The following is a 16608-nucleotide window of genomic DNA, read 5'->3' on the forward strand; positions in this document are numbered from 1 at the left end:
CTTGCTGCGCTCCCCCCACCTCGTTTCTGGAAGACATTGCTCACAAGTAATACCAGAATGAAGAAAAAATACTCCCTCCAAACAACAAGCTGTAATCCAGCATATAGCAGCTATCACAGACTTTTAATAATCTCCCAGCCAAACCTGCAGTAGCCGTGTCCAAACTCCCAGACTCACGTGCCCAGTATGAGAAACCACTCTGTGTCCCTTCAGCGCACCGCCAGAAGCCCGAGCCTCTTGTACCATGCTGCACTGGCGTCCTGAGTCGTCCACTGACGTCAGACGCCAACCACACATGTGCACGCTTCCCCGTGCAATCTCGGGCCCTGGGCACGCTCGCGCGCCACATGCGCGTTTGCGCCACACGTACACGCTCTCGTCCCGCTTTCGTTTCGCTACTCTGGGGGGCAAATGCATACTAAGACACAGAGCACACACTGACATATAGAGCCTCAACCCGGCACTGCCACTGGGCGGAGGAAAAATGAAATAGCCTTCCCAGAGGGAGCACTTACCAATCCGTGCTGCAGGATCTGTTTAACAGATCCAATCTTCCCCCATCAAGGGGGGTTTTGTCACTGCTGGACCTTCAAGGACTGGGTCCCCCTTCTGCTCGGGGTCCACACCCTTGGGCCCGGAAAGCACCCTTTTGGTTTACCTTGGGCAAAAAACAGACCAGGAATACCAAGTACCAGGGTCCAACGCCATACAGGACACATTACGGGCTAAACCTCGCTCCTGCTTCCGAGGCTCGGGTAACGTCCATTTTATTTCATGCCATCCGGATGGATCCGATCATAACGCCCTTTTACTGGGACAACATTAAGTTTTGAAGAGCTTCAAACAGCCATGACCATCACCTTCAAGACACTGGCGAAAAAACTGAGGTACTTCCTGTATGGGAGGGGTTATATGGGGGGAAGTTTCTTTCTATTGGTTGCCAGTGTCCAATCACCTAAAGGTAGCATATAACCCAGATAGTCATTATTATGGTGCTCTGTATCCCGTGATGTACAATAAAGAAAAAATTTTAAAAAAATGTGAGGGGTGTATTCGCTTTTGTGAGGTACTGTGTATGTATGTGTATATATATATATATATATATATATATATATATATATATATATATATATACAGTGGGGACAGAAAGTATTCAGACCCCCTTACATTTTTCACTCTTTGTTATATTGCAGCCATTTGCTAAAATCATTTAACCACTTCCCGCCCGCCCTATAGCGGATTGACGTCCGGGAAGTGGTTGTGTTATCCTGACTGGACGTCATATGACGTCCAGCAGGATACCATGCCGCAGCACGCCCCCGGGGGCGCGCATCGCGGCGATCGGTGGAGCGGTGTGTCAGTCTGACACACCGCTACACTGATCTTGGTAAAAAGCCTCCGGAGGCTCTTTACCAGGTGATCAGCCGTGTCCAATCACGGCTGATCACGCTGTCAATAGGAAGAGCCGTTGATCGGCTCTTCCTCACTCGCGTCTGACAGACGCGAGTAGAGGAGAGCCGGTCGGCGGCTCTCCTGGCAGGGGGGGTCTGCGCTGATTGTTTATCAGCGCAGCCCCCCCTCAGATCACCACACTGGACCACCAGGGATCGCCACTAGGACCACCAGGGAGAGGGGCAACATGTGGATGGCCAGGTATGTACCCCATGGCCATCCACATGTGCCCAGTGTGCCAAATCTGTGCCAATCAGTGCCCACAAATGGGCACTGATTGGCACAATTATGTTGCAGTGATGCCCAGCAATGCCACCCTTAGGGGCATCACTGCAAACAAGCAATGCCATCAGTGCCACCCATCAGTGTCCATTCATGCCACCTGTCAGTGCCCATCCGTGCCCATCAGTGCCCATCTATCAGTGCCCATCCGTGCCCATCTGTGCCAACTATCAGTGCCACCCATAAGTAACCATCAATGCCACCTACGAGTGCCCATCAATGCCACCTATGAGTGCCCATCAGTGCCGCCTATAAGTGCCCATCCGTGCCACCTATGAGTGCCCATCAGTGCCGCATACCAGTGCCACCTATCAGTGCCCATCAGTGCCACCTATCAGTGCCCATCAGTGCCGCCTATCAGTGCCCATCATCAGTGCCCGTCAGTGCCACCTCATCAGTGCCACCTCACCGGTGCCACCTCATCGGTGCCCATCAGTGCCGCCGTATCAGTGCCCGTCAGTGCAGCCATATCAGTGCCCGTCATTGAAGAAGAAAACGTACTTATTTACAAAAAGTTTTAACAGAAACAAAGAAAAACTTGTTTTTTTTCAAAATTTTCGGTCTTTTTTTATTTGTTGCGCAAAAAATAAAAACCGCAGAGGTGATCAAATACCACCAAAAGAAAGCTCTATTTGTGGGAACAAAATGATAAAAAATTTGTTTGGGTACAGTGTAGCATGACCGCGCAATTGTCATTCAAAGTGCAACAGCGCTGAAAGGTGAAAATTGGTCTGGGCGGGAAGGTGTCTAAGTGCCTGGTATTAAAGTGGTTAAGCTAATTTTTTTCCTCATTAATGTACACACAGCACCCCATATTGACAGAAAATCACAGAATTGTTGACATTTTTGCAGATTTATTAAAAAAGAAAAACTGAAATATCACATGGTCCTAAGTATTCAGACCCTTTGTTCAGTATTTAGTAATAGCACCCTTTTGATCTAATACAGCCATGAGTCTTTTTGGGAAAGATGCAACAAGTTTTTCACACCTGGATTTTGGGATCCTCTGCCATTCCTCCTTGAAGATCCTCTCCAGTTCTGTCAGGTTGGATGGTAAACGTTGGTGGACAGCCATTTTTAGGTCTCTCCAGAGATGCTCAATTGGGTTTAAGTCAGGGCTCTGGCTGGGCCATTCAAGAACAGTCACTGAGTTGTGAAGCCACTACTTCATTATTTTAGCTGTGTGCTTAGGGTCATTGTCTTGTTGGAAGGTAAACCTTCGGCCCAGTCTGAGGTCCTGAGCACTCCGGAGAAAGTTTTCGTCCAGCATATCCCTGTACTTGGCCGCATTCATCTTTCCCTAGATTGCAACCAGTTGTCCTGTCCCTGCAGCTGAAAAACACCCCCTCAGCATGATGCTGCCACCACCATGCTTCACTGTTGGGACTGTATTGGACAGGTGATGAGCAGTGCCTGGTTTTCTCCACACATACCACTTAGATCTAAGGCCAAAAAGTTCTATCTTTGTCTCATCAGACCAAAGAATCTTATTTCTCACCATCTTGGAGTCCTTCAGGTGTTTTTTAGCAAACTCCATGCGGGCTTTCATGTGTCTTGCACTGAGGAGAGGCTTCCGTCGGGCCACTCTGCCATAAAGCCTCAACTGGTGGAGGGCTGCAGTGATGGTTGACTTTCTACAACTTTCTTCCATCTCCCGACTGCATCTCTGGAGCTCAGCCACAGTGATCTTTGGGTTCTTCTTTACCTATCTCACCAAGGCTCTTCTCCCCCGATAGCTCAGTTTGGCCGGACGGCCAGCTCTAGGAAGGGTTCTGGTCATCCCACACGTCTTCCATTTAAGGATTATGGAGGCCACTGTGCTCTTAGGAACTTTAAGTGCAGCAGAAATTTTTTTGTAACCTTGGCCAGATCTGTGCCTTGCCACAATTCTGTCTCTGAGCTCTTCAGGCAGTTCCTTTGACCTCTGACATGCAATGTGAGCTGTAAGGTCTTATATAGACAGGTGTGTGGCTTTCCTAATCAAGTCCAATCAGTATAATCAAACACAGCTGGATTTAAATGAAGGTGTAGAACCATTTCAAGGATGATCAGAAGAAATGGACAGCACCTGAGTTAAATATATGAGTGTCACAGCAAAGGGTCTGAATACTAAGGACCATGTGATATTTCGGTTTTTCTTTTTTAATAAATCTGCAAAAATGTCAACAATTCTGTGTTTTTCTGTCAATATGGGGTGCTGTGTGTACATTAATGAGGAAAAAAGGAACTTAAATGATTTTAGCAAATGGCTGCAATATAACAAAGAGTGAAAAATTTAAGGGTGTCTGAATACTTTCTCCATCCCCACTGTATATATATATATATATATATATATATATGTGTGTTAATTGTTTATTTTTATTAATTTACACAATGCAAAGTGAGCAAACAGAAGAGAAATCTAAATAATATTTGGTGAGACTACCCTTTGGCTTCAAACCAGCATCAATTCTTAAACTTGCACACTTTGTACACTTGCACAACATCAGTGATTTTCTAGGATTAGAGTCAGGTGTATGATTAAACAATTATACCAAGCAGATGCCAATGATCATCAATTTCATATGTAGGTTGAAATACAGTAATTACCTGAAACAGAAAAGCTGTGTAGGAGGCTATAAATAAGATGGGGAACAGACAAACTCTGCTACTAATATGAGGTTGTGAAAGACTGTTTCATGTTACAATTAATTCACCATAGTAAGACTGAGCACACAAGGTACTGCATTCGCAAGGTCTGTCCCAGGCAAATATTTCAAAGCAGACTGGGGTTTTAAGATGTGCAGTTCAAGTTTTTTTGAAGACCTACAAAAAATGGGCAACGTTGAGGACCGTAGACACAACAGTAAAGCATGGTAGATGTTCCTTACAAGTTTGGGGCTGCATTCCTGCAAATGGAGTTGGAGATTTGGTCAGGATCAATGGTGTCCTCAATGCTGAGAAATACAGGCAGATACTTTTTCATAATGCCATACCATCAGCGAGGGTGCGATTGGCCCCAAATTTATTCTGCAGCAGGACAACGATCCAAACATACAGCCAATGGTCAATGAAGTGGTTGCAAAGGCTCAAGGTTTTTTACCTTCATGCTTTCTATGCATAAAGGAAAAAAACCTTCTCTGTGCCACAGCCCCCCTTAATACTTACCTGAGCCCCATTGCGATCCAGCGATGTGCACGACAGCCTCGGCTCTCCGGGGACTCTCACTCTTCATTGGCTGAGGGAGCCTGCTCTGGTGTCCCCACAGCATGCTGCTTGCTCTGTGGGCACGCCGCCACAGGGGGGAGGGGCCATGAGCACCGGCAGGGGACCCGAGAAGAGTAGGATCGGGACTGCTTTGTGCAAAAGTACTGCACAGAGCAGGTAAGTATAAAATGTTTTTTTTTTTTAATCAACAAGTCTTTAAAGAGGAGCTCCAGGCTCCTTCAGAATAAATGAAAAGTCAGCAGCTACAAATACTGAAGCTGCTGAATTGTAATATTAGGACACTTACCTGTCCACGAATCGAGCAGTGTCTTCAACCGAACCGATTTTTCAATCTGCTCTCGGGTGCTGCCCCTGCCATCTCAGGTAAGGGAAACTGGCAGTGAAGCATTGTGGCTTCACTGCCGGTTCCCTACTGTGCATGCGCAAAGCGTGCTGTGCTTTGCGAATGGCTTGGGGGCAGGGGAGGGAGAAGGGGGCCAAACTTCCGGATGAGTTCTCGTGGCGAAGTCAGCCAGAAGTGGGAGCGGGTACCTATCAAAACCAGGTACCTGCTCCCCCCGAAAGGTGCCAAATGTGGCAGCAGAGGGGGGAAGGAGGCAAATAAGTGGAGCTTCCCCTTTTGGGTGGAGCTCCATTTTAATATCACTTTAAGAACTATCTTCAGCATAAAGAAGAACAAGGAGTGCTGAAAGTGATGGTTTGGCCTCCACAGAGCCCTGAGCTGAACACCGAGTCTGTCTGAGATTACACGAGGAGACAGAAGGATTTGAGGCAGCCTACATCCACCAAAGATCTGTGGTTAGTTCTCCAAGATGTTTGGAACAACCTACCTTCTGAGTTCCTTCAAAAACTGTGTGCAAAGTGTACCTAGAAGAATTGATGCTATTTCAAAGATAAAGGGCGGTCACGCCAATTTGGATTCCTCTTCTGTTCATTTACTTAACATTTTGTTAATTGATAAAAATAAACCATTAGCACTCTCTTATTTCTGAAAACTTTCTTAATTTACAGCTTTTTTTCCACACCTGCCTAAAACATTTTATTTCTGTGTGTGTATATCAATTTTTACATACTACTGCACCCTCTGTGCTGTGCTTATAACTTCCCATTGTGTATGATGTGCAGTATGTATAACATGCTGCTCTGTGCACTGTACTGTGTACTATATACTCCATACCACAACGGGCCCAAAACTCTACTGAAAAGTGCCGTATTTATCGGTGTATAACACGCACCCCAATTTAAGAGGAAAGTTTCAGGTAAAAAAAACTTTTTTTAGTTTATTTTTTCAGGTAAATAAACTACTTTGAAGCAAAATAATGGTCAGTGAGAATCAATGCAGCCTGATTAGTGCCCATCTGCAGCTTCAGTGCAGCCTGATCTGTGCCCATCTGCAGCCTGTTCTACGCCCATCTGCCCCATTAATGCAGCTCACCATCTCTTATAGGACATCACCGAGCCGTCATTTGTTTACACGGCTCTCAGTCGGCAGTCACATACACAGTCCCTCCATCGACATTGGACCAGCTCCTGTGATAGACAGAACATTGGTCCAATGCCGGAGGCGGGATTGTGTGTGTGAAGTGTGAGCCGAGTGGAGAGGAGATGACAGCTCTGTGATTTCCGGCGCCACTCGTCCCCCTCCTTCCCCTCTGAGGTACGCTGTCGGCGTATAACACGCACCCGCGATTTTCCCCTTATTTTCAGGGGAAAAAAGTACGTGTTATACGCCGATAATTACGGTACTTGGTAAGTGGTTAAATTTCACAAGCTACTTTTTGACTGCTAAATTGTGTTTTTTAGATTAGATTAGATTTTCTTTTTTTTCTTTTTTTTTTTTATTATACATTTGGTAGTCATTTGTCAATATTTACATGGTCTCCTTCTAAAAGATTTTAAAAAGAAGCTAAATGTAAAAGAAGATGATTAATACTTCCAGTTGTGTCAGATGTTTGGCCCTATGCTGCACTGTGTGGTTCCTTCTGATGGGCACTGCTTCGCTACAGGACACAGTAGTGATGAATGGGCGTTCAGACTGTGATTGTATTCTTTTGCAGGTAGCTGCTTTATCAGTTTTTTAAAATGGTGACAGAATTCCCCAAAGCCATTAAAGTGCAAGGCTGGCAAAGCAGATTGGGAAACAATGGAATAATGAGATCAGAAAATGCTAATGGGTTGTTTGGTTGCTAATATAAAACAAGCTAGTAAAAAGTCTTAAAAACTTAAGGGTTTTCTAACAGCAGAAATCTTGGAACAATTAGGCTTCGTTCATACTTGCCCGCAGTCTGCAGGCTGGTTGCGGGTAGCAGAACCTGTTCTCGCACCTGCAGCAAATCGCACTGCTCTTATGAGACACGCAGGGCTGCCATTCATTCTGAATGGCACCCCCACGCAACTCAGCCCACAGCGCGGTTTCCGGTGTGGGAGCCACATAGCATGGTCTAAAAGACCACACAGTTTCCCTGCGGGCACATTTTTTAAAAAGTACATGTACCTTTTTCCTGCGGGAAACGCGGGCACAGCAGCCCATTCAAATGAATGGGCTGCCGTCCCCAAGCAAACGTGGGCCGCACGGCCCACAATAGTGTGAACCTAGCCTCAAGCTATGAGTAAACATAGGACTGATTGATTCATTCTATAGTGTAGTTTTCTATAGTAAAAAACAAATTTACCTTTTCTCATGAAGGTAGTAGTTGTCTGGTCAAGTATCTCATTTGGTAAAGTTTTGTAATTGACCATATCATTGTTTTTCATTTCTTCAAAAGAGGTGTGGTAAACAATCTTCTCAATAATATCTTCACTCATATCTATGTCCAGGAAGTGTAGCATTTTTCTGATTTCTCTCTTTGGATTCTGTTAAAAGACCTATTTGTAAGCAGAGTTCCATACAGAATTATGTATAAAACACCTTTCAAGGCGTACCTTAAAAAGTGATGTATGTTTGTTTAAAAAAAAAAAAAAACATTTTACTCACCTAGGTGGATGCAGCATTGATCCGATGCTGCATCTGTCCCCCGCCGCCAGTACAGGGAGAACTGAGGGATCAATCACTGCTGATCGCTCAGTTCTTATCCACTCTGAGCAGAAAGTCGGGACTGCTGGTCAACAGGTCTCTGCACTACCCCTCCAGCACTCGCTAGAGTGCTGGGCCGGGGAGGGGAGGGAGCAGCTGGCTCTGTCTCGCAAAAAAGTTTTGGTCATACTTCTTTTAATGTTTTTTTTTAATTATTTTTTGCTAAACAAATGAAAGAAGACCGAAAAATTTTGAAAAAATACAAAAGTTTTTCTTTGTTTCTGTTATATAATAAAAAGGCTGCACTGATAGGCAGCGCTGATAGGTGGCAATTATAGCCATCACTGATGGGCACTGATTGGCAGCACTGGTGGGCACTGGCAACACAGGTGGGCACTGTTGGGGCTCCACTGCAGTGCCCTGATTATCAGTGTAGATGTCCCCTGTGTGGATTGCTGCTTATCGGCTCTCCTCACACGCTGTCAACATGAGGAAAGGATTGCCAATAACCGGGAAATCCTGTTATACACTGTGATCAGCTGTGATTAGACACATCTGGTCACATGGTAAAGAACCGCTGTGATTTGCTCTTTACCCCAATCTGTGATTAGCTGCGCCCGACCACTAAAGCATGGTCCAGGCTCAGGAAAGATCATAACTGTAAGGCTGGCTCAGCATGCCAGCCTCTCCCGCCCCCTCTATAGCCCAGGGCTCCAGTGAGCGCTGGAGGGGCAGAACAGAGAGCCAGTGGGGAGGATTTGCTAAAACTGGTGCACTCAGAATCTGGTGCAGCTGTGCATGGTAGCCAATCAGCTTCTAACTTCAGCTTGCTCAGTTAAGCTTTGGCAATAAAACCTGGAAGTTGAATGGTTTCTATGTAGAATTGCACCAGATTTTGCACTCTGCAGTTTTAGTAAATAACCCCCAGTGACTGATCGTCACCACTCTCTGCTCAGAGCAGAGGGGGGTAACTGAGCAATCAGCAGTGTTTGATCGCTCAGTTCTCGGCTTAGAGCCGGTGGGGGACAGCTGCAGCTGAATTTGGTGCTGCAGCCAACTAGGTGAGTATGATTTTCATGATTTTATCAATGCATGTGTTAGGACAAGCAACAATCCATGTCGATATGTCAAGATGTGTCAGTGTGAGTTGACCTTCAATAGAAGGTGCAATGTGCCCTAAAAGCACACAACAACAAACAAAACAGGAATTGATGTGCGTCAAGCATTTCAATGCTTTTTTATTTATTTCAGTAGAATAATCAACAAGGAGATGAAGCCATAGGTGTAAATCCTGTTTAAGTGAGTAGAGATACTTTACTTTGTATCCCTGTTTTTACCAATTGAGGTACTGAGTGCACATCCACACCATTGTAGTGTGTGAATGCACGTGCATTAATATGCGTTGCAATGTCTTAGCCCATTCATTTAAATAGACTGCCTAACACAATAAAACACACCAAAAAAGAGGCATGTACCATTTCTGGCAGTTCAACAAGTTAGGGTTTTGCACTGCTGTTCAGGGCACGTCTGTCTTTTGCATTGGGGTGCTGTAAAAATCTTACATGCGCTTGCAACGTGCACTACCGTGTGTTGTAGAAACACGTGCATCATTTCTGAAAGGTCTTACATACCATGATAGAGTGGCAACTCTGCTCTGAATTCAACAATTCAGCATTATTACCACTCCATCACAGGAAGCTGTATTAGGTGGACAGTCTCGGCAGGGCTTCGTGAGTTTGTGCAGTGGGATTCGGAGAAAATTATGTGCACTTATAATTAATACCCCTTTCACACTGGGGAGCTTTTCAGGCGTTTTAGCACAAAAAATAGCGCCTGAAAAGCGCCTCTCATGCCTCCCCAGTGCGAAAGCCCGAGTGCTTTCACACTGGCGCGGTGCGCTTGCAGGACGGGGAAAAAAGTCATACAAGCAGCATCTTTGGGGCGATCCTAAAACGCCCTGCCCATTGAAATGACAATGGTAACATTATATTGCTCTGGTTACAGTGTGTTAAAGTGATTGTAAAGGCAGAAGGTTTTTTTATCTTAATGTATTCTATGCATTAAGATAAAAAACCTTCAATGTGCAGCAGCCCCTTTCAGCTCCCCTAATACTTACCTGAGCCCCATCTAGATCCAGCGAAGTTGTAGAAGTGTCTTGGCTGCCCGGGACTTCTGTAAGAGAACTATTGGAATACGTCCGGCATGCACACGTGCGCATGTGCGTGATCGCGGGCGACTGCAGATTCCCATTGGCACCAATGAGTATGCGCAATGGACTGCGTGCACGTGCAGGAGCGCATCCCTAGTCTCAATTGGCGCCAGACGGCCTATTTAAAGGGTGCCCTGACTCCTGATCAATGCTGACTGGTCTTCAGCTGTTACCTGATACTGAATCCTGCTTAAACCCTGTTTGATACCTGTTGCTGAACTTGGCTTTCCCTGATCCTGCTTTTGGACTCTGTTACATGTTTGATTACAGGTTCTTGATCCCAACTTCCTACTGACTTTGCTACTGCCTAATGCCTTGGTACCTTTCTGCCCGCCTGCTACCGAACCTGACTATCCTAGTGACCTCGCTCCTGTTCCCTGCTTGGCTCAATGCTGTCTCTGAGTGCCTGTGCTGGCTGTCCTTAATCCCAGCTCCATTGGGTCCAGTGTACTTCTGTCTCCAGACTACAGGAAGTTCCGGCAAGCCACGTATCCTAAACCTGCAAGCTGGTTGGAGTTCTCCTTTAACTTTGGCTGATCTATCCAGCATCATTCCAGTTCCTTATCTGATATTCTGCCTGAATCACCTTCAATCATTTTTCAAAAAATTATGACAAATTACAACTTCAAAAAACCTGCCATGCCTTATACGATACCTTGGACTGTCTGCTTTCCAAAAAGGGGTCGTTTGGGGGATATTGGTACAGGCATACCCCACTTTTAAGTACACATTGGGGTTTATTTACTAAAGCTGGGAAGTGCAAAATCAGGCTCACTTCTGCATAGAAACCAATGAGCTTCCAGGTTTTATTACCAAAGCTTAATTGAACAAGCTGGGGTTAGAAGCTCATTGATTTCTATGCAGAAGTGAGCCTGATTTTGCACTTTCCAGCTTTAGTAAATAAACCCCATTGTGTACTTAAAAGTGGGGTATGCCTGTACTGTCCTGGCATTTTAGGGACTCATGAAATGAGTCTGTCAGTACATCAGTTTTCATACACAGTATACTGTATATCATAGTTTGTGTACTCTATAACTTTCCTACAGACTAAATAATATACACTGATTTGGGTTATTTTCACCAAAGAAATGTAGCAGAATATATTTTGGCCTCAAGAAAAACAATGATTTATTTGCAAAATCTTATAACAAACAAATCATTTTTGTTTTTCTAAATTTTGTTTTTTTTCATTATTTATTTTAGCAAAAAAAAAAAAAAAAAACTGTGGTGATTAAATACCACCAAAAGAAAGCTCCAGTTATGTGAACAAAATGTAAAAAATTTAGTTTGGGTAGTGTTGCATGATTGCACAGTTGTCATTCAAGCAGTGTATACTCCGCTCCTCTTATTGCCCCTGCCCATTGAACTGAATGGGCACCGCTGCCAATGCACCTGCAAAACACCTCAGCAGTGGCGCTTTTCGGGCAAATTTAACCCTTTCTGGGTGCCTAACAAAACAGGGTACTCTCTCCCCCCCCAAAAAATGATATGCCAAATGTGGCATGTCAGGTGGTCACCAGCACTTAAAGCGGAAGTTCCATTTTTGGGTGGAACTCTTCTTTAAAGTGGTTAAAGCAGTATTTCTCAACTCCAGTCCTCAAGGCGCCCCAACAGGTCATGTTTTCAGGCTCTCCATTATTTTGCACAGGTGATTTGATCAGTTTACTGCCTTAGTAATTACCACAGCCGTTTCATCTGAGGGAAATCCTGAAAACATGACCTGTTGGGGCGCCTTGAGGACTGGAGTTGAGAAACACTGGGTTAAAGGCAGCCATATTTGCAATTTCATTGAGCTAGCCAAAAGTCACTTTAGCAAGAAGTTTAGGACCACACATTTGGCAATATTGGGCTATTTATGGCCTAACTTAACAAATTAAAGTAATGTAGCATTTACCTCTTTCAAGTCTTCATAGAAAAGATAAAGGATATTCTGGCCATGTCTTTTTTCCCACCAGCCTTTAACATGATCATGCCAGGAACCGTAGCACACTACAGTAAACAAGTACAAGTTTAAGATTGTTTAATGTATAATATGAATTTAGTATTTGCGTTGTCTTTGTGTTTTTACCATATCCTTTCATGTAACTGTCCAAGAATGTATCCCATGGTCCAGGATCAGGCATGGCTTTCACCATGTTGTGGAAGAAGTAGTAGGAAACAGCCACATCTTTTGCATTTCTGGCGAGGTATATCACCTAGGTTGAAGATATTTAACATGTATATGCAACTTCATTGTTTGCAGTTGTAAAAACATTTGCAGTAAGTGTTACCTTCTCCTTAAAGCTGGCCTCTCCCCTTTTGCACTGTATAATTAGGTTTTTAATCGTTATTGATTTACACTTGTAAATAGTTTAATGTTATCAATTGTGTTAGTGTATAATCATTATTCTGTGGAAATTTGTGGACCTCTGACCTTTTATATTCTATGGCAGTATTTCTCAACTCCAGTCCTCAAGGCGCCCCAACAGGTCATGTTTTCAGGCTCTCCATTATTTTGCACAGGTGATTTGATCAGTTTACTGCCTTAGTAATTACCACAGCCGTTTCATCTGAGGGAAATCCTGAAAACATGACCTGTTGGGGCGCCTTGAGGACTGGAGTTGAGAAACACTGTTCTATGGTGTGGCTCAAACCAGTTTTAACTAGTTTTTGGGCTGCTATATACACTATATTACCAAAAGTATTGGGACACATGCCTTTATACACACATGAAGTTTAATGGCATCCCAGTCTTAGTCCGTAGGGTTCAATATTGAATTGGTCCACCCTTTGCTGCTATAACAGCTTCAACTCTTCTGGAAAGGGCGTCCACAAGGTTTAGGAGTGTATCTATAGGAATGTTTGACCATTCTTCCAGAAGCGCATTTGTGAGGTCAGACACTGATGTTGGAGGAGAAGGCCTGACTCGTCGTCTCCGCTCCAATTCATCCCAAAAGTGTTCAGGTTGAGGTCAGGACTCTGTGCAGACCAGTCAAGTTCCTCCACCCCAAACTCGCTCATTCGTTTCTTTATGGACCTTGCTTTGTGCACTGGTCCAAATCATTTGGTGAAGGGGGGATTATGGTGTGGGGTTGTTTTTTTAGGGGGTTGGCCTTGGCCCCTCAGTTTCAGTGAAGGGAACTCCTTAGGCATCAGCATATCAAGACATTTTGGACATATTCATGCTCCAAGCTTTGTGGGAACAGTTTGGGGATTGCCCCCTTCCATGTTCTAACATGACTGCACACTAGTGAACAAAGCAAGGTCCATAAAGACATGGATGAGCCAACTTACTATTGAACCCAACGGACTAAAACTTGGATGCCATTAAAGTTCATGTGCGTGTAAAGGCAGGCGTCCCAATACTTTTAACAATATAGTGTATATGACTGGAAGACAGATTATCGGAGTTCTTTCAGGACATTAACCACTTCCCATCCTGCCCATAATTAAATGACGTCTGCAAGGTGGCTCTCCTATCCTGGGCGGGCATCATATGACATCATTGGCTTCCCGCCGGCATAGGAATCGCCAAGGAGCCGATGCACGTGCCTGGCGGCCGCGACGTCCACCAGGCACACGCAATCACTTGTGACAGAGCAGGAACATGGATCCATGTGTGTAAACACTAGGGATGAGCCGAACACCCCCCTGTTCGGTTCGCACCAGAACATGTGAACAGGAAAAAAGTTCGTTCGAAAACGCGAACACCGTTAAAGTCTATGGGACACGAACATGAATAATCAAAAGTGCTAATTTTAAAGGCTTATATGCAAGTTATTGTCATAAAAAGTGTTTGAGGACCCGGGTCCTGCCCCAGGGGACATGGATCAATGCAAAAAAAAGTTTTAAAAACGGACGTTTTTTCAGCAGCAGTGATTTTAATAATGCTTAAAGTCAAACAATAAAAGTGTAATATCCCTTTAAATTTCATACCTGGGGGATGTCTATAGTATGCCTGTAAAGGGGCGCATGTTTCCCGTGTTTTGAACAGTCTGACAGCAAAATGAGATTTCAAAGGAAAAAAAGTCATTTAAAACTACTCGCGGCTATTGCATTGCCGGTACGGCAATACACATAGAAGTTCATTGATAAAAACGGCATGGGAATTCCCCACAGGGGCACCCCGAACCAAAATAAAAAAAAAAAATGACGTGGGAGGTCCCCCTAAATTCCATACCAGGCCCTTCAGGTCTGGTATGGATATTAAGGGGAACCCCGGCCAAAATTAAAAAAAAAACGGCGTGGGGTCCCCCCAAAAATCCATACCAGACCCTTATCCGAGCACGCAACCTGGCAGGCCGCAGGAAAAGAGGGGGGGAAGAGAGAGCGCCCCCTCCCCTCCTGAACCATACCAGGCCACATGCCCTCAACATTGGCCCTCCAAAACACCTTGTCCCCATGTTGATGAGGACAAGGGCCTCATCCCCACAACCCTGGCCGATGGTTGTGGGGGTCTGTGGGCGGGGGGCTTATCGGAATCTGGAAGCCCCCTTGAACAAGGGGACCCCCAGATCCCACCCCCCCTGTGTGAAATGGTAAGGGGGTACCCCTACCATTTCACTAAAAAACTGTCAAAAATGTTAAAAATGAAAAGAGACAGTTTTTGACAATTTCTTTATTTAAATGCTTCTTTCTTCTTTCTTCTATCTTCCTTCATCTTCTTCTTCTTCTGGTTCTTCTGGTTCTTCCTCCGGTGTTCTCATCCAGCATCTCCTCCGCGGCGTCTTCTATCTTCTTCTCCTTGGGCCGCTCCGCACCCATGGCATGAGGGGAGGCTCCCGCTCTTCTCTTCATCTTCTTCTCTTCATCTTCTTCTCCGGGCCGCTCCGCATCCATGCTGGCATGCTGTGTGACGCGTCTCCTCTTCTGACGGTTCTTAAATAATGGGGGGCAGGGCCCCCCAGTGACCCCCCCCCTCTGACGCATGGTGACTTGACGGGACTTCCCTGTGACGTCACGGGGAATGCCACAGGGAAGTCCCGTGACCCCGCCCCCCGTTATTTAAGAAATGTCAGAAGAGGAGACGCGTCACACAGCGGGAGCCTCCCACCATGCCAGCATGGATGCGGAGCGGCCCGGAGAAGAAGATGAAGAAGAGAAGAAGATGAAGAGAGAGCGGGAGCCTCCCCCCATGCCATGGGTGCGGAGCGGCCCGAGGAGAAGAGGATAGAAGATGCCGCGGAGGAGATGCTGGACGAGAACACCGGAGGAAGAACCAGTAGAGCCAGAAGAACCAGAAGAAGAAGAAGAAGAAGAAGAAGAAGAAGATGAAGGAAGATAGAAGAAAGAAGAAGCATTTAAATAAAGGAATTGTCAAAAACTGTCTCTTGTCATTTTTAACATTTTTGACAGTTTTTTAGTGAAATGGTAGGGGTACTTTTGTACCCCCTTGCCATTTCAAACAGGGGCGGGCCGGGATCTGGGGGTCCCCTTGTTAAAGGGGGCTTCCAGATTCCGATAAGCCCCCCGCCCACAGACCCCCACAACCACCGGCCAGGGTTGTGGGGATGAGGCCCTTGTCCTCATCAACATGGGGACAAGGTGTTTTGGAGGGCTACCCCAAAGCACCCTCCCAATGTTGAGGGCATGTGGCCTGGTACAGTTCAGGAGGGGGGCCCCCCTCTTTTCCTGCGGCCTGCCAGGTTGCGTGCTCGGATAAGGGTCTGGTATGGATTTTTGGGGGGACCCCATGCCATTTTTTTTTTTAATTTTGGCGCGAGGTTCCCCTTAATATCCATACCAGACCTGAAGGGTCTGGTATGGAATTTAGGGGGACCCCCCACGTCATTTTTTTTTAAAATTTTGGCCGGGGTTCCCCTTAATATCCATACCAGACCTGAAGGGCCTGGTATGGAATTTAGGGGGAACCCCCACGTCATTTTTTTTTTAAATTTTGGCCGGGGTTCCCCTTAATATCCATACCAGACCTGAAGGGCCTGGTATGGAATTTAGGGGGACCCCCACCTCATTTTTTTTTTAAATTTTGGTTTGGGGTGCCCCTGTGGGGAATTCCCATGCCGTTTTTATCAATTAACTTCTATGTGTATTGTCGGACCGGCAATGCAATAACCGCGAGTAGTTTTAAATGACTTTTTTTCCTTTGAAATGTCATTTTGCTGTCAGACTGTTCTAAACACGGGAAACATGCGCCCCTTTACAGGCATACTATAGACACCCCCCAGCTACGAAATTTAAAGGAATATTACACTTTTATTGTTTCACTTTAAGCATTATTAAAATCACTGCTCCTGAAAAAATGGCCGTTTTTAAAACTTTTTTTTGCATTGATCCATGTCCCCTGGGGCAGGACCCGGGTCCCCAAACACTTTTTATGACAATAACTTGCATATAAGCCTTTAAAATTAGCACTTTTGATTTCTCCCATAGACTTTTAAAGGGTGTTCCGCGGCATTCGAATTTGCTGCGAACACCCCAAATTGTTCGCTGTTCGGAGAACTTGCGA

General features: G+C 45.3%; 1 protein-coding gene across 1 annotated transcript in view; it reads right to left on the minus strand.

The window, feature by feature from the left end:
• The window catches only part of LOC141112262 (sulfotransferase 1 family member D1-like), a 182450-nt gene that overhangs the window by 14992 nt on the left and 150850 nt on the right, over positions 1-16608 (minus strand). The window contains exons 5-7 of the mRNA XM_073604896.1: positions 12232-12358; positions 12058-12152; positions 7614-7794 (exon numbers count right to left, since the gene is read on the minus strand). Of these exons, the coding sequence (XP_073460997.1) occupies positions 7614-7794; positions 12058-12152; positions 12232-12358 (403 nt within the window). The remainder of the gene's footprint in view (positions 1-7613; positions 7795-12057; positions 12153-12231; positions 12359-16608) is intronic.

This window comes from Aquarana catesbeiana, linkage group LG11 (genome assembly GCF_042186555.1).
Source record: "Aquarana catesbeiana isolate 2022-GZ linkage group LG11, ASM4218655v1, whole genome shotgun sequence".
Classification (NCBI taxonomy): Eukaryota; Metazoa; Chordata; class Amphibia; order Anura; family Ranidae; genus Aquarana; species Aquarana catesbeiana.